Source organism: Typopeltis vanoorti, chromosome 2, assembly GCF_054136105.1.
Source record: "Typopeltis vanoorti isolate ZY-2024b chromosome 2, IOZ_Tvanoo_1.0, whole genome shotgun sequence".
In the NCBI taxonomy this organism is placed as follows: Eukaryota; Metazoa; Arthropoda; class Arachnida; order Uropygi; family Thelyphonidae; genus Typopeltis; species Typopeltis vanoorti.
This window is the reverse complement of record NC_143550.1, coordinates 130,048,390-130,072,172: the sequence shown is the minus strand read 5'-3', so window position 1 is coordinate 130,072,172 and position 23,783 is coordinate 130,048,390. Positions and strand designations below refer to the sequence as shown.

Sequence of the window (23,783 nt, the reverse complement as noted above, 5' to 3'; positions counted from 1 at the left end):
CTTCAAGGGTCTAAAAGCCATGCTGCCAGTCTATTGGAAATGGAAGGGTTACACAAGACATTTTTATAGATTGGTACACAAATTATTTTTGTCCTACCATGCTTTGCTTCTGTAAAGAAAATGATATGCCAGCCAAGGCATTGCTTCTCTTGGATAATGCCCCTGGACATCTTCAAATTCTTCCCGAAGGAGAACACCATTGGATGGCAAGGTTGTTTACATGCCCCCAAACAAAACATCGCTTTTGCAACTGATGGATCAAGGGATTATATCAATCTTCAAAGACTATTACCTCCATATAACATTTATGGAAATGGTAAGAGTCTTGAACACTTCAGGAAGAACTATTAAAGACTACTGGTAGTCATTCGATATTTTGAAGGGCATTAACAACATCAAGGCAGCTTGGAACGAAGTGTCAGCAAAGTGTTTAAAAGTATCGTGCGAAAACTTCGGAAAGCATGCAGATACTTGTTTCAAGAAAAATGCAGGTGATCCGAAACCAGGAACTTCAACAGAGAAATATATAATATCTTTTCGAAGTTTCATATTTTTTGTATATATTATCAAAGCTTTAAATATAATAATGTTACATATACTTCATGTGCATATTTTTTGACTGAGCAGAACATAACTTTGTACCTCCCATTAAAATTGGGCTAGTTTTACGCTGATTCGGTTTACGCCTGTTTTTTTCAGCAACGGAAGTGACACGTAAACTGAGGGCTACCTGTACATATTTATAATTCAGTTATTGTGAGTGGTTGTGGCGGGTAGGGGAAGGGGGGTTTGTGATTGGAATATTTCAAAACAAACATAAAATTTAAAGTAATGTCTCGGGTAATTTTACCATATATTTTACATTTAATAAACAGAATTATGATGATTGAAATGAGCACTCTACAAATAACACCAGTAATAATAATAATAATAATCTGCTTTGTTTTTCAACTATGATTTCATTTGAAATACTGAATATAAATTTTTGATATTTTAAATATTAGCCTCAAAATAAGCATGTAATGCAATTTCACATAATTTCTTGTTCATAAAAGCAGACAGAGTTGTTCACAAACAACAACAATATCTAAATCTGTATGCATAATGATTTTAAATGTTCATAAATCAGAATAGTGCAAAAATAAAAGAAATAATAATGTTTGAACCATATTTATTTCAAATGTTGCTTGTAGCTTTTTTTTTTTTTCCAGAATATTTTAAAATAACTGTTTACAAGCTTTGGAAAATGTTTTTTCCCAAAATGTATACTTGGAATTTCCAAATAGAGTAAATTTTAGGTAACACAGTTCACTCTTCTAAGTCAAGAGGTCATAAAGGTTACAGCTCTGCTACAGTTAAAGTTCATGTCATTCTTATAATTATTTCAGATGTTCAGTTGGCAAAAGTGGCAAGAAAATAATAATGTGCACTTTATTTTCAAAAATAAAGAAAGTAAGAACACTATATATTCCCTTAATGAAAAAGAAAACACTCTATATTTTTCTTATTATTACTGTTATTATCTGGTAGTACAAAAAAGAAATCACTTGAAAAATACATTTACTGCTAGTTTAGATAGACAGTTTTGAAATAGCTATACTTTTACTATTATTTTATGCTAAAATTATGAGTATGTTCACGAAGTCATTTAGGTTTGTAACTATTGTCTTGTGAACAGTTTTGAAAATAAATATCAGAAATATCTAAATTCTCGTGGAAAGGCTTAGACATCGGTTATGCATTTTTAACTAAGTAATTCAAGGAAATTTCTAAATCACGTAGGGAATTGAAACAACACAGATCCGAATATAAATTAAATTATACTTTAATAAATATTTCCGATATTTCGGCAACGTTTAATAGCCTGATCTCAGACTATTTCATTTGGCAGGAAAAATTCTACAAACAAATAGAGGGGACAGCCATGGGTTCACCACTCTCCCCACCCTTGTCCAATTTCTTTATGGAGACCTTTGAAGAAAAAGCCTTAGCCTCTGCCCCACAAAAACCAACCAACCACATGGCTCTGAAACAATCCTCTCCTTCTGTACACACTTAAACAACCAACACTCCAGAATCAAGTTCACCCTGGAAAAAGAGGAAAACAACAGCCTCCCTTTCCTAGACACACTAGTCACCCGCCAGCCTGATGTAACCTTGGTTTTCTCAGTTTATAGAAAACCCACCCATACAGGCAGATACATTCACCAACAATCCACCCCCCCCCCCCTCACAACAATATGGAGTGGTGAAAACTCTATACAACAGGGTTAAACTAATCTGTTCTAACGACATGGCCCTAAACACTGAACTAAATCACATCCTCAACACTTTCTCAGCCAATGGCTACCCCCCCCCCCAAAAAAAATCCAAAAAAATATTAAAACCTACAAACCACAACCCCCGCCCCCCTTCCCCTTCCACAACAAAGATAACTCTAAATCCATCACCATTCCCTACATCTGAGGCACCTCGGAAAAAATTACCAAAATTTTAAAAAAACATGACTCCGCCTCCTGTTACAGGCCTTACAGAAAATTGGCATCCCTTATCCGCTCCATCAAAGACCAACCACTTCCCCTAAACCTACCTGGTGTATACCAGGTCCCTTGCAGTTGTAAACTGTTGTACTTTGGCCAAACAGGCAGGACAGAGAATATCAGAATTTCTAAACACAAGGACTACATCCGGTTTCACAAGTACAGCCATTCTGGTCTTGCAGACCATGCTCTGGATACCTGCCATAGAATACGGTGGAAGAAAGCCACGATAGTACACCGTAGTAAATACAAGTGTTGGATTCTGAATGAAGAGAAATTTAAATTATTAATATCTCCTCAGAATCCAACATAATCCACCATGGCAAAGGTTACATTTGTAAATATTATTTAATGTAAATCACTTGTTTATAATTTAATATTCATATAACTACCTTTAATTTTATCTAATATTTAATTATTTAATCAAGGATATATGTATTAATAGTCATAAGACTGTATTAAATATTATTAAGCTATTTTATTTATTACTATGTTAATATTATAAGAGTTTGTATTTGATAATTTAACTGCGTATTAATTGAAATGTAAACATTCTTTATTTATTCCTGTTTGTAGAAGTTAACGTTATGCAATACCTCAATTTTATTATGTTTTGTTTTGTTGTCATGGAAACATATGTTAGATAGCTTGCACGTTTTTGGAACACCACGTGAGGAGAAGGTTTATTGAAAAGAGTTTTAGAAAGAAATCACGTGAGCAATTTAGGCGGCAAGAATGGATATAAAAAGCGAGGAACACTGGAAAAGAGAGAGCATTAGAGATTTATTAGAGAAGGATTGGCATTAGGTTGGAACTGGAGCTTTCGGCATTCGGGAATCACAGGGCGATAATAGCGAGTCGGCAAGTCACTCAAGCAGCTAAATAAAGTCTACTAGTCGAGAGGCGGTTAGCTAATAAGTTGTAGAATAACAATTATAGCTACGGAAAACAGCTAAGAGACTATTAAATAGACTAGCGATACTTGAATTGAGATTTAATTTCAGCGCCGACCTTTCAAGGACATACAGAACCTTGAAGCAAAGCACGGAGTTACTAGAGTAGTAGAGGTGGTAAAATTGAAGTTTACCGATAGTTGTGTTTGGAATTGTAGTGTCTAAAGAATTAATTAAATGCCGGAAAGGTGAATAACTGTGCATATAAAACCTAAGAATATAAAATATAAAAGTTAAGAATTTTGTATTGCCTTATTTCATGAGTGATCAGTAGTATTTCATGCAAGAACGTTTTTTTTTGTGCATAGTGACCGATGATTAATTCAGTTATTGCTTAGAAGATTTATTTAATGAGTGCCGTATACTGTTTAATTGTTTACAGTTATAAAAAGTGTTTACGTATAAATAGATGAAGAAAAAAGATTATCGGTAAGATTAATCCAACATTAATATTCCTATGCAGAGATGTGTGTTTCATCGTAGAATTTCCTTATGTTAACAGTAACTATAGCAAAGATTAACTGAAGTGTAAATTTAAAAGTGTTTGTTTGTGAAGAGGTGTTACTGAAAATTTTATTGTATTAAGGAACTGTGAGAAGACTGTATTACAGATAGCAGAATTACTATTGTCTGAGTTTGCATGACTTTATTATCAGAAAGGCTGAAGTGTTTATAATAACTTGTTTAGTATTTTGATCTTAAGTGTATAATTTGTGATTTTAAAATTAAATGTTTGTTTTTGTTAATCAATAGTTGTATTTTGCCTGAATCTCTTTTACTGCACCATTCATAAAATATTCGAACCAAAGCGGGAAAGTTAAGTAAGTTAAATAGACTCGGCCAGTATATAAAATAACACATAAGGGAAAGGTTGTTAAGAGTTGGTTTATCTTCAATTCTTGAACTAATTCACACATAAAGTGGCGCAGTCTTTAAATATAAATTTTCTTTATGTTTGAATTAGAAATCAACTTGCAATCTATCAATTAGTTAAGAACATCGAAATAGTAATCATGTCGGATCCAAAGTGTAGATTGAGAAGAATTAGGATCCAACACAAGTATGAAAGGCTTTTCATGGAAACAGCTTCAGCCCTAAGAAACTCCCCAAACATCAACAAATTTGGTAGTATGCGATTGCCCCAAATTTGGGAGGCATACATCAGCAGACCTTCAGCCCAACGGCCAAGAATACCTACTTAGCCCACTAGAGGGCACCATCAGGACTTCTAGGAGAACGATAGCTTCATATCTTCATTCTCAGTTACTGTGTTGTAGTGACTGCGTGCAAGTGCCTTTTTTGTAAGTTCCTTTTGAAAATGGCAACGTGACGTTGCCGAAATATCAGAAATATTTATTAAAGTATAATTTAATTTATATTCGGATCTACATTGTTTCAATTCCCTAAGTGATTTAGAAATGCATACCCAACGTATAAGCCTGTCTACGTAATTCAAGGAAATTACAACGTCAGTAGGATATACATTAAAATAAATTTTAATATACTTCAATATTTTGGCAACGTCACGTTGCCATTTTCAAGAAACTTAAGAACAAAACACGTGCACGCGGGCACAACAAACAGTAAATGAGGAAGAAGCAGGAAGCTATTATTTCTCCTAAAGTCCTGATGGTGCCTTTAGCAGGCAATGTTGTTATTCTTGGGCAATTGGGCTGAAGGTCTTCTGATGTAGGTTTCCCAAATTTGAGGCAGTCGCATGCAGCCAAATTTGTTGAGGTTCGGATTGTTTCTTAGGGCTGAAGCTAATTCCATGAAAAGCCTTTCATACTTGTATTTACTACGGTGTACTATCGTGGCTTTCTTCCACCGTATTCTATGGCAGGTATCCAGCGCATGGTCAGCAAGACCAGAGTGGCTGTACTAGTGAAAAAGGATGTAGTCCTTGTGTTCCGAAATTCTGATATTGGCTGTCCTGCCTGTTTGGCCAAAGTAGGACAGCTTACAGCTGCAAGGGACCTGGTATACACCAGGTAGGTCTTGGGGGGGGGTCTTTAGTAGAGCAGATAAGGGATGCCAATTTTTTATATGGTCTGTAACAAGAAGTTAAGTCATGTTTTTTTAGGATTTTTTGTAATTTTTTTTGAGGTACCTCGGATATAGGGTATGGTGATGGATTTAGAGTAATCCTTGTTGTGAGGGGGTTGTGGTTTACTAGTTTCCAGTAAACCACAACGAAGAAGGAGAGACGATTCAGTTTCTTGAAAATGGCAACGTGACGTTGCCTAAATATTGAAGTATATTAAAATTTATTTTAATGTATATCCTAGTGAAGTTGTAATTTCCTTAAATTACTTATTTAAAAATGCATAACCAACGTCTAAGCCTTTCCACGAGAATTACTATAATCCACGGAGATGATATCGCACGTAAAGCACGCCATTACGGTAAAATGAAGTTAAAGCTATCAAGACAACTGAATCGTCTCGCCTTCCTAAAACGCTGCCGGGATAACCAGGTAATTCCTAACTGTGTGAAATTCAAGCACCATTTCTCTTCGCAAAAGGTACTTCGTATCTATAACCATGCCAGCCAAGCCTTACTCAGAGAACAAATTGCTGCGACTCGCCATTTCCTGAGTGAAGCTAATTCAGCTATACAGGCACTTGAAGATGACCTTTCAAGCACCTTAAGCCATGAAATTTGGTCGATTTTATACGACATCTCGTGCACTGCAGCAGAGAAAGAATTTAAAAAAGTATGAGATCGACACATCAAAAAATTTTAAAATTTAAAAAACAACTCGATCTCGAAACCACAACTTCCTACCGAAATGGTAGTCAACCTTTAGTCAATTAATATAAAACCTGAAGCACTCGACGCCCTCACACGTGGCCACAACTTCGCCATTGCGCCCAGAAGAATACCTGTGGAAGATATTATGATAAGAAGTAAACGGGGGATACGACACCTTCCAAACCACGTCGCCAACGATATCAGACTGGATGTAGCTTGTGTTCTGACCAAAGCTAAACCACCAAAAGCCAACATGCCCAGTAAGGAAATTAAATCTCTACTGGAATTAAAGAAAAACAAGAAAATAATAATCACCAAAACTGATAAAGTATTGCTTAACCAAAAGGATTACACAGGTAAGCTGAAAACTTTGTTAGATCGGGCTACTTACCTCCCTATCGAGTACAAGTCCAACTCACAAATTAGAAAACTCCACAGGCAACTTAAGAAGGTCACTTCTTGGCATGTGGAAATCACTAACAAATTAAGACCATTTAACTACATACCCACCCGTATTTATGTACTCCCAAAAATACATAAGGAAAATGTACCATTACGTCCCATAGTGGATGGCATTGATTCCCCCACATACAAACTAGCTAAACATTTGGCCAAAGCTCTCTCACACTATACTGGCAACACGCCCTCACACATAAAAAACTCAGCCCACTTCAAAGCAAGCCAGCATAGAAAACCTTACACTCAAACACACTGACATAATGGTCAGTTTTGATGTCTCCTCCTTATTCACAAATGTCCCACTCAAAGAATCCTTAGAGCTAATCCAAGCTAAATTTCCTCCCGATATCACAGTCCCGTTTTTCAGTTCACAATGAACTCAGGCTATTTTGTTTGGCAAGAAAAATTCTACAAACAAATAGAGGGGAAAGCCATGGGTTCTCCACTCTCCCCACCCTTGGCCAACTTTTATATGGAGACTTTTGAAGAGAAAGCCTTAAACTCTTCCCCACAAAAACCAACCATATGTCTTTGCTATTTGGCCACATGGCTCTGATGCACTCCTCTCCTTCCTAACACATATAAACAATCAACACCCCAGAATCAAATTCACCTTGGAAGAAGAAAAAAACAACTGCCTTCCTTTCTTAAGTCACCTGCCAGCCTGATGGAACCTTGGTTTTCTCAGTCTATAGAAAACCCACTCATACAGGCAGATACATTCACAAACAATCCCAACGCCCCCTCCTTGCAACAATATGGAATAATTAGGACACTACACAACAGGGCTAAACTTATCTGTTCAAATGACAATGCCCTAACCACAGAACTAAACCACATTCTCAACACTTTCTCAGCCAATGGCTACACCCCCCCGCTCAAAAAAAATCCAAAAAATATTGAAACCAGTAACCCCCCTTCCCCCCCCCCCATTTTGCCACATTTTGCCTTCCTTCCTTAAAAGTTTTATGCCAGCGAAAAACATTTGTCCTCGACATTGCTTCATCGTGGAAAGCTTTGCATATCATATTAAAAGTGTCTGATGCCAATTTTTGCAAACGCACACAAAATTTAATCGCATAACGCTGTTCCAAGGACGTTTCCATTTCGACAACTGGTCGCGGCTCGTAAGCGTGCCGAAACAAGCTTGCGTTTAGTCACGTGACACTCTGGCACATCAGCCCATATGCGCCATCTATCAACCTCTTTTGTTAATACAGACAGGAACATTTCTTTATTCCACAGAAATTAATATTATGATGAGTGGTTTCACGACAGTAAAATTAATCATTACTTATTGAACAGCCCTCGTATATCCTAGTGACGTTGTAATTTCCTTAAATTACTTAGTTATAAATTGAAATATCTAAAAATTAAATAATTCCCAAAAAAGTTGATCAATGTAACACATACACGCCTTTTTTAAAAAAAATTGTTGTAAAGAAATATCTATATTTCTTCTTAGGTTGTCTGCTAATCAACAACGGAAAACAAAGCAAGATGACTTCATGAGAGATGTTCTCTCTCTCTTGTCTTTCTCAATGTCAGTGGGAATAATCTAAGCTTTAGTCTTTTCCTCCAACTGAGAGGATTATTATCTAGTATTTCTAAGACAGTTATTTCAAAAATGATAACCGGAATTTTTTTAAGGAAAAAATAAAAGAAAAGAAAAACTAACACTACTTAACTTTATTTTTTGTGGCATGCATATAAACAGTTCTATATAGTGAAAATATACCATAGTATTTCTAAAACTTAGAATAATTTCAGCAAACAGCCAGCTGAACAACTGACTCAAGATTGTAAAAGAAATAATCTGGAATTAGGAGTACTTGCTTCGACAGATACAACAATATTATATCCTTACTTATTTTGTCAAAAATATAAAATGAAGTAATAGATTTTGAATACTGTCTGTGAAAACTTTCAAACCAGTAGAAAAGTAGATAAAGCAGTTATTTATAATTCAGTTCCAGGAGCAGAGGTGGGGGGCAGGTGCAATTGGAAATCTTCAAAATAAGCATAAATTTTGAATCAGTCTGTATAGAATATCTTTCATATATTTTCAGCATATCTACAGTGGTTAAGCATTGGATATCACAGGAATGTGCATACAACAAAAAATCATCTGCTGCAATTTTAAGCACAAGGCAAAGGTGTTCCTGCTGAAATATCATTGGATATAAATTTTTGATATTAAAAAGAAATCTCACAATTGGAAAGCGAGTAATGCAATTTAACATAATTTGTTCATAAAAGCAGAAAAATCTCTTTCTAAAACTGAAGCACTAATCCTGATGATATGAGGTCATTTCAGGATTGATTATTTTCACAGATGTGAAATTCGTTTTTATTTTTGGGATGAGACACAATAAATTATGCAGCAAAAAAAAGTTTAAAAAGTGAAGGACAGTGAAGGGAATTCCACGTAACATATTTTTCAAGTATTCCAAGTAACTTCAAGTTAAGTGAGTCGCCCATTACAGTTAATCCACTAATGTCTCTATAATTGCCATCAAGGGGTTAACAGGGGGAAGGGTAATTACATGATAAAAGGTAGAATATCAATGACTTTTTTTTTTTTTTTTGATCCATGAAAAATGCTAAGGTGGTCTGAATATCTCATCAACCTTGGCCGTTAGGGAGGTTAAATCTGATATCAAAATTCAGAGGTAGTAAACTTGAGTTCTTTGCTTTTTGTAGATGATACTTCTCAATAAATCTCTCTCTTACAGGTCTTCAGAATCCCTTAGAGGACTATAAAAAAACCAACTGAATTCTCAATGTGAAAGTTATATAACAAATACAAGCCTTGTTGGCAAAGCTCCATCTAGAAGCACTAACAATTTTTGGCTGATAGGTTAAAACTCCATTATGGATACAGATATTTGTCTTCAGGTGGCAGAAGAATTTTGTTCTAATGTGAGACCACTACCACCCTGCTACTGGGAGGTTAGAATTGGCTCAAAAAATTCCATGTTTGATCTCTAGATCGAATTTCTGAATTATCTAACAGCCAACCTATGGTGATGTTTGAAGGGTACATATAAAAATATATATTTCAGTTGTTTAATTTTTAAATTGATATGGTGGGAGTTAGTGAAATAAATTTATAAAATAAGACTACTTAATCAAAACACTAAACTAGTGTATTATAGATGTGCAATGGAGATTTAACTTGTGGATTTGAGACATGAGTTAAAACTGAAACTTTTTATCAAAGACTGGTGACTGCAAGAGAGAGTACTTTTTAACCTTAGTAGAAAAACATTAAAAATTAAGATATTAGAAAGTAACCTGACATTAGCATCTGGAATAAGCTGGCCGAATTAATTAAGATAATAAAGATTAGAATAGGAGAAGAAAGGTTTGGAAAAAATTGTTTTGTCAACAATAAATAGCAGGAAAAATAAAATATAAATGACTGATGCAATTTGCAGCACCTTAGAACAAAACATAACACATTATATCATTGATTGGATCAGAACAGATTACTGGGGGGAAAGAAAAAAAAAAAAAAATTGACAATACTATAATCTTAACTGTTTTGGAGACTATCGCAGTATCCTCCATGAAGATACATATCAGGAAATGGCATTTTTCTCAAGACTTGGCAATACTTTTTTAAATTATGGCATAACTTACCAATCTCACAATTTTCTTTTAATTTTCTAGCAATATGTGCCAATTTACTACCTCACCAGCAACTTTATTATTTCTGCTTTTTTGGAACATGCTTCTTGAGCCTACTGTGAGGTCTAGTTTCTCTTTCCTTGGTTCAACAGATTTCAGTTCAGTCTCTAAGTTTTGCATTCAAATTGATTTTTAAACTTCACAGGACATTTTTCTTTTCAGTATAATTCTTATATTTATCATGTTTCAAACAACATGGTGACCACTTTCTATTTTAGATGTCCACCCTCCCTCATGAATTTATATCCTACCACCAACAGAGTAAATGCTTTTCATTCCCCTATTATCTTCACATTACATACATTTTTTACACTAAAACACAACATTAGCAATGATTTGTCAGCATCAAGAACAGAAATTAATCAATAAAGTAAGAATTAGTTCTGCCCTTTTTATTGAGTATTTCCAAAACATTCACATTCACTTCCCTCATTGCACTATCATAATCCAGAATTTTTTAATGTCTGTGAACAGCTGTGAAGGAGGTATTGAAGGAAAAATGGCACAGGAAACTGAGCAGAGGTGTGCTGCTTTTGCAGGACAATGCACCTGCTCACACTGCTCATGACCCAACAAACAATACACAATGTGGGCTTTCAATGTCTGCCTCACCCACCCCATTTGCTAGACCTGACCCCATCTGACTATTTCCTATTCCCAAATTTAAAAAAACACTTGAAAGGAACAAAATATACCACAGATGAAGTCATATCTGTAGCTGAGGACTGGTTCGTGCAACAAGACTTTTTTTCCCCCCTCAAAGGATTGCAAATGATGCAGTAGCATAACACTTCATGGGGAATATGTAGAATAATGTGTAAGTTACATGGTTCTACCTGAATTCCTTCATAGTGATTATCACAACTTTTCAGCACATGTATGTATAAGTATAAATACATATTTTTCCATGATAATTTTCATGGAGAATCCATGTGTTTAGTCTTGGTTTCTTCATGAGTGCAGATTACAAAGATGTCAACTTTCTCTCTCTCTCTCTCTTATTGACTTTAAATACAGAATCCTCCTATCTCCTAGGTGATCTACTAGGTTTTTCTTTTTATGTGTCTAGGATACCAGCTTGTTATTCTTAAAGTCTATCTATTGTCTTTCATACATGCTATATGTCCTGCCCACCTTTTTTTTTGTTTTGTTTTTTTTTGTTTTTTTTTTTGTTACAGATAGCTTCTACCACTCTTTGAATCGAGATTTTTTTTTTCTTATTTCAGTGTGTCTTATGTGATCTTTCTTGCTTATATTACACCCTTCTTTTTATTCCCCTTTGGGATGTTATCAGGCTTTGTTCTTCCTTTTACATTGTGTTCAATGTCTCGCTAAAGTAGGTCACTGTTAGTAGAATAATACTGTTAAAAAAGTATTCATCTTTTAGTGTGTGGGCACACATTTTAGAGACTATCACAGTATCCTCCATGAAGATGCATATCAGGAAATGGCATTTTGGATATGTAATAGTGTATTTCATCTAATTAAATGCTTTTGAAATAACCTTTCTGTGTCTATTCCATTTGATACATCACTATCCATTTTGATTGCTTATCCTAAATAAATATAGCACTCCACTCTAGGACTATTTTGCAATTTGATTTGTTGGTCATGACAGTTTTTTTCCATACATTTTGTCTTGTCAGGGTGTATTTGAAATCTTGCCATTCTACAGTACAAATCTATTTCATTCAAAAGTATTTCCAGTTCAGAAAGTTGATGAGATATCAGAACCACATTATCAGCAAACAGGAATATTTTAAGATTCTCTCTCTCCATCTACATTTACACCTCCATACAGGTTTGTGTTTTTGAGAATGTTTTCTATAATTGATATAATAAAGAGATTGTGAGAGATTACATCTCCTTGTCTTACAAGCACATACAAACACACACAAAAACAAGCAGAATTTGTAAATAAACCTTAATAAAAACCATAGAACTATATTTAAAATTGTTTTCAAACTTACGTATCCTTCAGGGTGTAACTTTATAAGAAAGCGCTTTCTCTTAAAGCTCAGTTTGCGTATTTTAGCCCAGGAGAAAGTATTAATTTTTGTAAAATTCTGGAAGACCAGTACACCCATATGAGCAACTGCTAAATTCAATGGCACACCTTCATGATCCTGCAGATGTAAAATATAACTGAATTTTATACCAGGAAATTATAATTTGAAGTTTAAAAGATTTAGTTCTGAAATGCCAAAGATTTATACTTAAAGGAAAATTTGATTGGGACCAACTATTCTTTGTGGTTAAAATTTTGATTTCAGCACATTATATAAAAAAGTAATGAATGCAATCTTATGTTTCCATTATAATTGCATTTGATAATACAAGCTTCAGAATTAATCTTACTACATAAAAAATAAGTCATACAGCAAACTCACACTATGGTAAACATAATCTTATAGTAAATTCTCTTACTATATGAAATACTCATGTCCTACCAAAGCAACTGTAGTATCAATGCCATTCTAAAAGAAACTGCTTGCTATAGCAAACTATTCCATAGTAAAAAATGATGATATGCGAGATCCATATGTTTACTTTTATAATTATTATTATACATGAATCTTCATGGAGTGTGAAGACTCACTGTATCTAGTCCACACTACCCATTATTTCCCACAACTATCTTACCTCTCCTTAAACTCATAAAATGACAAAGCCATCATATCCGCCTCTTGCAAACTAACTTCATTCATTCACCACTCTCCAAAAAAGCAAAAAATATTTCATGCTACTGTTAGTCACACCATTACAGTACTTCCAATGACATCTTTTCTCTCTATTTCTTTATCTGCTTTTGTCTTGTATCGAAAACTACTTCGACATATACCCTTTTAATAACTAATTTCTAAGATATATCCTCTTTTCTGCTTATCAAGCTTTGTAATCAATCTTTATAGAAGCATTCCACTAATCAGTCAACATTTTGGTCACTTGCCTCTGGATCCTCTCTGCACTACCACATCCTCAAGAAAACTAGGCAATCAAATCTGAGCAGAGTGGTCCAGATGAAGTTGTGTCAAAGCATTATAAGAGTGTTAGTAACGCTCTCTCTCTCATGTTTCTTAGCATCTAAGTCATCCTTTTAAGCTACTTTGACCATTTCTGCAATATAACCTCCAAACTTCAATGCCCCTAAATGTATCATCACTCCCAGATCACCAGCACCAGTTTCTTTTTTATTCCTTGTTCTTATTTTATTTTTAATCTGCCCCAAACATGTAAGGTCATAAGACCTATAAAAGATCGGTGATGTGTGTAAATAAGAGGATGAGAAGAAAGCAAGAATGTTTATTTTTTTATTTATTTATTTTTTTTTGAAAAAGTAAATTTCAAGATGGACTGTAAAAGGGTTGGTTAACAGCAGCTCTTGTTCTAATGATGTCGGCTGATTGATTTTTGGTTTTAAGAATGTGTGAGATGACTGTGACCTGTACAGAATCTAGCAAGAACAACTTTCTCTCTTCTGTTCCTATGTTGACTAGAATGCCAACACTTAATTTCAGGCTTTACCTTATGCAATTGTTTCATCAGTGTTTTGTGCCAGAAGTATTGCCAGTGGACAATTAACTTTGATTTTATAACCTGGATGTAGTCAGTATGAGGGACTGTCAAATATTATGTTGAAAAAGTATGAGCTGATCAAGAAGCTGCATCTGCCATGTTATTTCACTTAATTCCAATGTGGCTGGGAATCAAACATTAAATTAAAATTATTTTGTACAAGAGGTAGAGCACCATGCACTAAGCAATGCGTGTGGATTATACACTTGGGAGAAGATAGCCAATAAAGAACTCAAAGAGTCTGTATAAATTATACACTTTTGGTATGAGTTTTCTTTGATTGCACAAGTGCAAGATAAATGGCATGAAACTCTGCTGTATAATTACTGCAACTGAATGGGATCTAGTTGGAGATTGTAATGTTATGAACCACAGCAACACAAGTCAATAGAGATCTCTGATTTTGAGCCATCATTATAGATGGCAGGAAATGAAAGTAGGCTGCTCTGTGTGCATTGAACAATTGAAGGGTAGACGGATGAGGGTTTGAGACTTCTGTAGATGATAGTGAGAGTTTGCAGGATCAGGTACAAGCCTATCATGGAGGAATGCTGTTTTGTTTTGTGCAAGTAACTGTCAACACTCATGCAATAGTTTCCACTTCTTTAACACACATACCAAAAAGAACAGATGGTATTTTGACATTGTAGAGAAAAGAGACTAGTCCATGCAGGATGATCTGGAATGGACTATTTTTAAAGCAAAATTAAGAGACAAATGTTTTAGTTTAAGTAATAGAGAGGGTTCATTTGAATTAACATACACACTTGAAATGGGTGATGTGCAAAAAGCAGTGGTAGCTAATCAGATACCCAGATGATGAATCTAATCCAATCACTGGAGCATGCTCTCCCTTGCAGAACTGTAAAACCATAATTAAACTTTAAACATACAAGTGCATGATAAATGTGGAGCAAAGGAACATCGATCAGCATCCCATTTTGTAGAGGACAGAATACAGAGAATATTCAATGCTTTTTGCACTTATCGTGAAGATGGTGTGTGTGTGTGTGTGTGTGGACAGTTAACTTTCTATCAAAGATTAACCCCAAAACAAACTCTGGTATACTCCCAGGAAAATAGTTTGTCCCATTCTTATATCAAGAATGGGATGAAGAGTGCATTTAAAAAAAACTGAGTGCACAGACATTTTTTTTTTCTGCAGATAATCTGAACCCATGAGTGAGAGAGCCCATGAAGAGACACATCAATAATTTGTTGAAGTTGTCTTTCAATGACCCTCATGTTACAGAAGTGAAAGTAAATTGTGAAGTCATCGACATAAAGGAAATTGCCTACTGTGGGAGGAAGCTGTTCAGAAAGGGAGTTTGTTTTAATAGCCAAGAGGATCACACCATATCATTAAGAAGAGTCTTGAGGAACCTCCCGACTCTTCTTAATGATATGGCCAGCATAATATGCCTATCACTTGGATCTGGAAGACACAGCTGGATAGAAATTGAAAGTTCTTAATAAAAACAGCATGGTATTCCCTAAGACCAAGATTAAATAGGCCATTTAATATGTTAAGTCTACAGGCAGTATCACAGGCTTTCTCCATGCCAAAGAACAATGAAACCACATGTTCTCATTTCCAAAAATCTCTTATACAATTTCTAAACAAACCAACTGGTCCAGAGTTGATCAGTATCTACAAAAAGCAACATTGTGTTGGAAATAAGTATGTTGTTTCTAATTATGAGATAAGCCTTGCATTTACAATTTTTTCCTAAGACTTGACAACTAGTCAGAGCAATGGGAGACATAATTGTTGGCATGGGCTGGATCCTTGCCTGGCTTTGGGATTGCAATGACAAGTGACTTCAGCCAAGAGTCCAGAAACTTTTCCTTTATAAATATTCTGTTATATAGTAAGAGCTACAGCCTCTGGATATCAGGAGAACATGTCTGCAATCACCAGTATGAATCTGTTTCCTTTCCTGGTGACAGGGAGAAGCCCCACAAATCCATGGCCACAGCCACAGAAGGGACCGGGGTCATTTGAAGGGGGGCAGATGATGGGAGGTATATTATTTAATAATGGATGTCATCAGGGGGTCAACTGCACTAGGGTGAAAGACAAGAAGTGCTCTTTTTAGTTCTTCTTTAACAAATGATTCATTGTATGGCTCAAGCCCCTTAGTATAAAAGTTGAGTCCCTGTTTCTCTTGTTGTTCTTTTAAATTAAAGAAATCGGAGGAGGGATAAGAAACTGTTGCTGAGATTCTGGCGAAGTTTTCTCCTAAAGTGTCTACAATAGTTTTGGTATCAGCAACAATACATCCATTTTCCAAGGCAGACAAACGGTGTGTTCTGTATCTATCTTTCATCTTCAAGATTTTATCCCAAACAGTTTTTGAACTGTTGTTTGATTAATCGATGATGTAAATTTAATCCAGGATTGTTTTTGACTCTGGCATCTCACATAGTGTCCTTTGGCCCAAGCACATTTAAATGCTATTAAGTTTGTTACAGGATATCTACAATATATATCAGATGATATACCTTGATCTTTTTTTTGGCTGCTTGGCACTCTCAGTTCCAAGCAGCCATTTCCACTCCGTCCAAAGCTTTGGACGGAGTGGAAATCAAAATGCTTTTGGAACTGCTGCAGTTTTGGTTTGGTTTGGTTTATGTTTTATTGGCACAAATACAATGGGTCATACTGCACCAAAACAAAAGCTTGCAGCAGTACATGAGATTTACAGAAAGATAAAAAAAAAAATTTAACCAAGAGTGTGCACAGATAGTCAAAGATACATTAGTAAATAAAAAATAAATAAAGATATATACTAAAATATACAAAGTTAAGTTATACAGTGTCTTCATATAAAAAAAATTGCAAAAGTAACAGCTGAACATAAGGCCAGAGGTCACAGTGGCACACAAAATAATCAAAAATACATTAGTATATAAAAATATAAATGAAAATACATATAAACTGTATAAGGTTAAACAATCCATTATTATCTGCACATAAATAAAATTACAGCAAGGTTACAACAATTCAAAAGGTTAAAAAGTTAGTCATTCACAGATAATCAGTGATAAAACCAATATGTATATACAAAAGTCAAGTTAAACAATGTGGCTTACACATATAACAAAGTTACAGCAAAGGCAATTATATTATATATGTACAATTGTACATAAAGATCAAGTTAAGCAGTGTAGCAATCACATATAAATAGAGCCAGTAGTACACAAGGTTGGAGGAAGCACACACCTAAGCTTGTCATACTTACCAGCCTGGTAATTCTAATTGTAAATCTTAATTGTAAATTCGACTCCTTTAGCCACCTCCCAAGTCATGACCTTATGGTCACTCTCACCAATTGGTGGCAACATGGTCATGTTCGTTACAGCTACATTCTCAGTTGCAATTACTAGGTCCAGCACTCTCTGCCCCCTGGTATTTTCCAATACATGTTGCCGTAGATAGTTGTCCCTTAATAACTGCATAAAATCCAATTCCTTCCTCCCATGTGCCCTGTCCTCTTTCCAGTCAATGTTACCATAATTGAAATCACCCATAATAATTACCCTCCTTCCACTCATTTCTTCTATTTGCTTATGCATACTATCCCCACCATCCACTCCATCACCCGGTCTATAGCAGCACCCAATTGTATATTTTGTTCTGCTAGATTCTATCTCACACCAAACAGCCTCAAATGTGCTTTTTTCCCCATCCTGCAGTTCAACTTCTATACTCCTTGGCTGAAGCTCATCAGCTATCATCAATAACACTCCTCCCCCCTTTTTATTCACCCTGTCACTCCTGAACACGCTATACCCATCACATTCAATCCCACTAGCTTTATCATCTTCTGTCAGCCATGTTTCACTAATACCGACAACCTGTGGCCTGGAAGTGCCAACCATGGTGGCCAAAAACTCTTCCTTCTTGTTCCTAATACTCCTGGCATTAGTGTACATGAATCGTAGAAGCCCATTTGTCCCATCCCTACTTTGATGCCTTATACTAACTATCCCATTCTGATTTGTTGTCCGTCGTACTAGCCCGGGCATAATATACTCATTCATACACTTAACTGCCCCCCTAAAGTCTGCATATCTACTCCCCCCCCTTAATAAATCTAGTTTCCCTGAGTCTGTACATCCACTTCCACATCATTCATCAACACTCTTTCAAGTCTCCGTACACCAACTCCATTCAAATGTAACCCATCCATCTTATATAAGTCCTTTCGCCCATTGAACTCATTCCACACATCCACAAATTCCACACCACTCGCCATGCATAACCCACGCATAAAGTCATTGGCAATTATGGCCCTCCTTCTAAACACTTCGCTGTCATACCGCGGTAAGATACTCACCATCCTAACTCTCTCACTCTTCTCTTTTGCTATCTCAAACAACTCCCTCACATCCTCTATCATTTCCATTTTGTCCTCTTTCAAATCATTCGTTCCTGCCATGATTATCATCTCTTTCACCCTCTGTTTTTGCAGTCGAATAGATTCGCTGACGTCCTTTATGCTCGCACCCGGCTGGTACAACTTCGTTAAACTCTCAATTATTACGCCTCTTAATAGCGAATCCCCATACAGCACTCGCTCCTTCATTTTATTGACGTTTACAAACATTCTATTATTTGCCGTCACAGACTTCCGCCGGTTATTTGTCGGTACGTTCAACACACATTTTTCCATACGCTCCAGTTGTCTTTTGGCTCTGTGTATCGCGCCATTCAAACGGGCAATTTCGCTATTCGCATTTATCTCACCATTTTCATTATCGATCAAATCATCCATTCTTTCTGTGTTTCTATCTTCATTTACACTTTCAACGACGCTCTCACACCTATCTGGCACTACCAAGCAATTCTCTAGCACACCGCCATTTTCTACATTCTGACTATCATTAACGATATCAGTCTCGACACACGAAACACGCTTGAAGTCCTCATTCTCTTTACACTTTCTACACATATTAACTCCACTTTCACTTTCTAACCAGACTCCCACCGCTCTTCGCAAGGCATACATCTCACTCAATGCCATGGCATGTAAAACTGCAAGGGCTGGATGTTGATAGTGCATGGGAGGTGGTTAAGAACTGTTTGCAGGAGGCAATGGTTGACTGTATACCAAGAGTCCGAATAATAAATCAAGTAGGGGTTAAATGGATGAATAACACTATTAAGCTTGAGCTGCAAAAAAAGAAACAATTGTGGAGGGAATTTAAGGAGAAGGGTGACCCTCAGGTGCAGGAACAGTATAAAGCTCAGGCCAGGATGGTAACAAGGGTGGTAAGAAAAGCAAAAGCAGATTACGAAAGGAAATTGGCCATGCAGGCTAAAGAGAATCCCAAACAGTTTTTTCAATATGTTCCAAGTAAAAGGAAAAATGCTCATGGTAGAATGATCTTAAAAAATGCTGAGGGTAGGGAGGTAACCGAATCAGTCGATGTTGTGGAATTACTGAGCGAGCACTTTGCAAAAGTATATCATCCAGGTGGTGACTTTGCAGAAATGGAAGAACCAACAGCTTATACTGGAATTGTGATGAATGAAGTAGAGGTAACTAGTCTATTACAGAACCTCAATGTCAATACATCTGTGGGATTGGATGGTATACCAGCTCGTGTCGTACGTGAAGCGGCCAAAGAATTGTCAGTGCCCTTGACCATTTTGTTTAATTTGAGCCTCAGGACTGGGTCAGTCAAGTGTTTTAATTTCTAATCCAACTCTCATATCCATAACTTAAAACTGGTTTGAAAATCTTATATACTGCTAGTTCAGTGTTTCAGCTAATTTCTCTCTTACTTCACATAAATTTATTCAGCTGGCTACCCACCATACCAGCTTTGCTTATTCTGTCGTCTATTTCCAGATTTAACTTACATCTTCACTAAAAGCTGTGCCTAAATAGCTGAAATTTACTTCTGAATGGAGGTGCACTATAGGTACACCTCCATTCAGAATGCAGTTGATGTATTCAATGTGTCTGCCAATTTCATAGTTTTGGTCTTTTTTTATTGCTAATTTTCATGCCAAATTTGTTGCAGCTGTTATTCAGTTTAGTTAGAGAATCCTGGAGTTTTGCACTGGATGTATTTATTATTATTACGTAACACCTCCAGGGAGTCGACTCATCGAGGGAGAGCATGTACTCTACAACATTCCGTCTCCAACACTCCACTAATCACAACTACCTTCATCATCTACACCAATGCCATCTACCGCTGACCACCACTAGTATTTTCACAGACAATCACAAACATCTATGCCCACAGTAGGATTCGAATCTGCAACCTTTTGGCTAGAGAGCAGATACGCTAACCACTCAGCCAGCTCGGCAATTTAGGAGTACAAATCATCTGCATAAAGCAAAGAGCTAAGTTTGATATCTCCAATTTTAATATTCAGTTTAATGTGAACCATATACATGAAAAGAGTGGCGATGATTTTACATCAAACTATCTTTCTGTATTTTTTTTAATCCTAACTGCTGACTTAGAACTTAAATACAGACTATGTATCGTCCTGTATAATGTTCCTATTTATTAAATAACTTGAGGAAATTACAACGTACAAAGGATATAAATTAAATTTTAATCTATATTTCCAATATTTCGGCAACGTCATGTTGCCATCTTCACAGGAACTTAAAATAAAGACAAGTGCGTGCAGGCACTAGACACAGTAAATGAGGACGACGCAGGACGATATATTTTCTCCTAAAAGTCCTGATGGTGCCCCCTAGTGGGCTATGTAGGTATTCTGATGCAAGTCTCCCAAATTTGGAGCAGTCTCATGTAACCAAATTTGTTGAGGTTTGGCATGTTTCTTAGGGATGAGACTGATTCCATGAATAGCCCTTCAAATTTAAATTTACTACGGTGTATTATCGTGGTTTTCTTCCACCGTATTCTGTGGCGTGAATCCAGAGCATGGTCTGCAAGACCAGAGTGGCTGTGCTGGTGAAACCGAATGTAGTCCTTGTGTTCGGAAATTCTGATATTCGCTGTCTTGCTTATTTGGCCAAAGTAGGACAGCTTACAGCTGCAAGGAACCTGGTATACACCAGGTAGGTCTAGGGAAAGTGATTGGTCTTTAGTAGATTTTGAAAGTTTATTTTTCACTTGGTTAGAGTATAATAAATTTAGTTTAATCCTTTATCCAAGTGGGTGCAAACAAAGTTTGCGTCTGAAAGTATCTTCAGGACTGGAGTAAGGTGGTACAACACCAAGCAACTCCTTGCAAAGGTGGAGCAAGCTACCAACACTCCTATCTCAGTATCTCCCATTATGCAAAACATATCTCCTTACAGATATGCCTAATGTTATGCATTAAGGGGAGGGAAACAACCCAGACTAGTTTCGAACTTTATTGAGGTCTCTTCAGTGGGAGCCAGGCCCAAGTGGAGATGCCAGGCAGAAGCATTTGCAGGTCATCTCTACCTATAGGAGTTGCCAAATGGTGTGCCACCCTTTTTTAATAAATTACTCTGGATTTAGAGAAAGATGTTGAGATACTGAGATAGGAGTGTTGGTATCTTGCTCCACCTTTGCAAGGAGTGCCCTGGTGTTGTACCACCTTACCCCAGTCCTGAAGATACTTTCAGGCGCAAACTTTGTTTGATCACACTTGGATAAAGGATTAAACTAAATTTATTATGGTCTTTAGTAGAGCAGATAAGGGATGCCAATATTCTATAGGGTCTATAACGAGGTCAAGCCATGTTTTTTTTAGAATTTCGGTAATTTTTTCCGAGGTGCTTCAGATGTAGAGAATGGTGATGGATTTAGAGTAATCCTTGTTATGGGGGGGTAGTCCTTTTCTGAGAGATTGTTGAGGATGTGGGTTAGTTCTGTGGTTAGGGCATTATCATTTGAACAGATAAGTTTAGCCCCGTTGTGTAGTGTCTTAATAACTCCATATTGTTGGGGTGGAGTGGGGGGGGGGGTTGTTGGTGAATGTATCTGCCTGCCTGTATGGGTGGGTTTTCTATTAACAGAAAAAAACAAGGTTCCATTAGGCTGGCGGGTGAATAGTGTGTCTAAGAAAGGGAGGCTGTTGTTTTTCTATTTTTCCAGGGTGAACTTGATTCTGGGGTGTTGGTTGTTTAAGCGTGTTAGGAAGGAGAGGAGTGTATCAGAGTCATGTGGCCAAATAGCGAACGCATCATCAACGTAGCAAAGCCATATGACTGGTTTTTGTAGGGCAGAGTTTAAGACTTTCTCTTCAAAGGTCTCCATTAAAAAGTTGACCAAGGGTGGGAAGAGTGGTGAACCCATGGCTGTCTCCTCTATTTCTTTGTAGAATTTTCCTTGCCAAATGAAATAGCCTGAGTTCATTGTGAACTGAATGGCCTGAACTCATCTGGTTCTTCTCTAAGTTTCTCTTCCACAAATTTTCTCAACCTCTTTTTCAAGTATACTTGCATAAATATTACCTGGAATGCTTAGCAGAGGAAAATTTCTCTGTAATTCTCACATTCAGCTTTATTCCCTTTTTTATAGATGGAAACTATGAGAGCTCTACTCCAATCATCTGGAATTCAACCTTCTTACCAGATCCTCTGAATTATGCAGTGCAGCCACTACAAAATTTTGATACCTCCATTTTTGAGCATTTATGGTCGAAAATAGCATCTACTCTAGTTACCTTCCCATTTTGAGTTTTTTCTACTTTTTAAAGTAGAAAAAGCCATTTTTCTACTTTAAAAAGTAGAAAAATGGCTCTTGAAAATTTTCTTCTATAGTTCTGTCACTGCTTGTTTCATTTAACATCTTCCAAAGTAATTACTCCAGACATCTAGAATATCCCAAGACTTTCTTCCTGAATATAATCAATGCCAGTGGCATGATATTTTAACTGATAAAATAGCTAATAATTATTAGTTATTTTATCAGGAAAAAAAAAAAAAAAAAAAAAAAAAAAAAAAAAAAAAAATTTCCACCATGGCAAGCAAATCTAAGCAAATGGCCCAAGTTCCCGGAGTCCCTTAAATGGGACGGGGGGGTGCAAAGAATCTCTTGGCTCAAAATGGTGTATTCACTAAAACTAGGAACCTGGAATGTCAGAACCCTATATGAAGCAGATAAGCTAAGAAATGCTATCCATGAAATGAAAAGACTTGGAATTGGGATTTTAGGAATGAGTGAAGTTAAGTGGCCAGGATCAGGCAAAACTCAAATTAATGTATCACTCTTGAAGTAGCAAAAACAATCATCAAAACAGAGTTGGAATAATACTAAACAAAGATGCTAATAAATCACCGTTAACTTTCATCCCCTACTCAGATAGGATGATGTTATCAAAACTGAAAGGTCAACCACTAGATATTAATCTTATATAGGTCTATGCCCCTACTGCTGACAAGAATGACATCAAGATCAAAGAATTTTATGATCGTCTAAAAGAACTAATGAAAAACACAAAGAAACATGATATTAACATCATTGTGGGTAATTTCAATACTAAAGTAGGGAAAGATAGAAGTGCAGGTATAGTTGGAGAACATGGACTTTGAACAAGAAATAAGAGACCATGTTATTAAATTCTGCCAAGAAGGGAACGAATAATCACAAACACATGGTTTAAGCTACCATCCCAAAGGCTATACTTGGTGATCACAGGATAATAATGCAAATATAGTCAGAAACTAAATTGATTATTTGCTAATTAATCAACAATTTTGAAGTTCCATAAAGAGTACAAAAACCTATCCTAGTACGGATATTGCTTCTGATCATAATCTACTGGTGACAGAGTTAAAACTTAGACCGAAAGATATACTTAAGAAACATCAACAAAAAAGGTTTGATCTAGGAA

At 36.2% G+C, this 23,783-nt stretch overlaps 1 protein-coding gene across 2 annotated transcripts in view; it reads right to left on the bottom strand.

The window, feature by feature from the left end:
• Cdep (Chondrocyte-derived ezrin-like domain containing protein) overlaps positions 1 to 23,783 on the bottom strand; it is a 741,059-nt gene that overhangs the window by 471,113 nt on the left and 246,163 nt on the right. For both annotated transcript variants that reach the window (XM_090413128.1, XM_090413137.1), the window contains exon 11: positions 12,370 to 12,525. In XM_090413128.1, the coding sequence (XP_090269254.1) occupies positions 12,370 to 12,525 (156 nt within the window). The remainder of the gene's footprint in view (positions 1 to 12,369; positions 12,526 to 23,783) is intronic.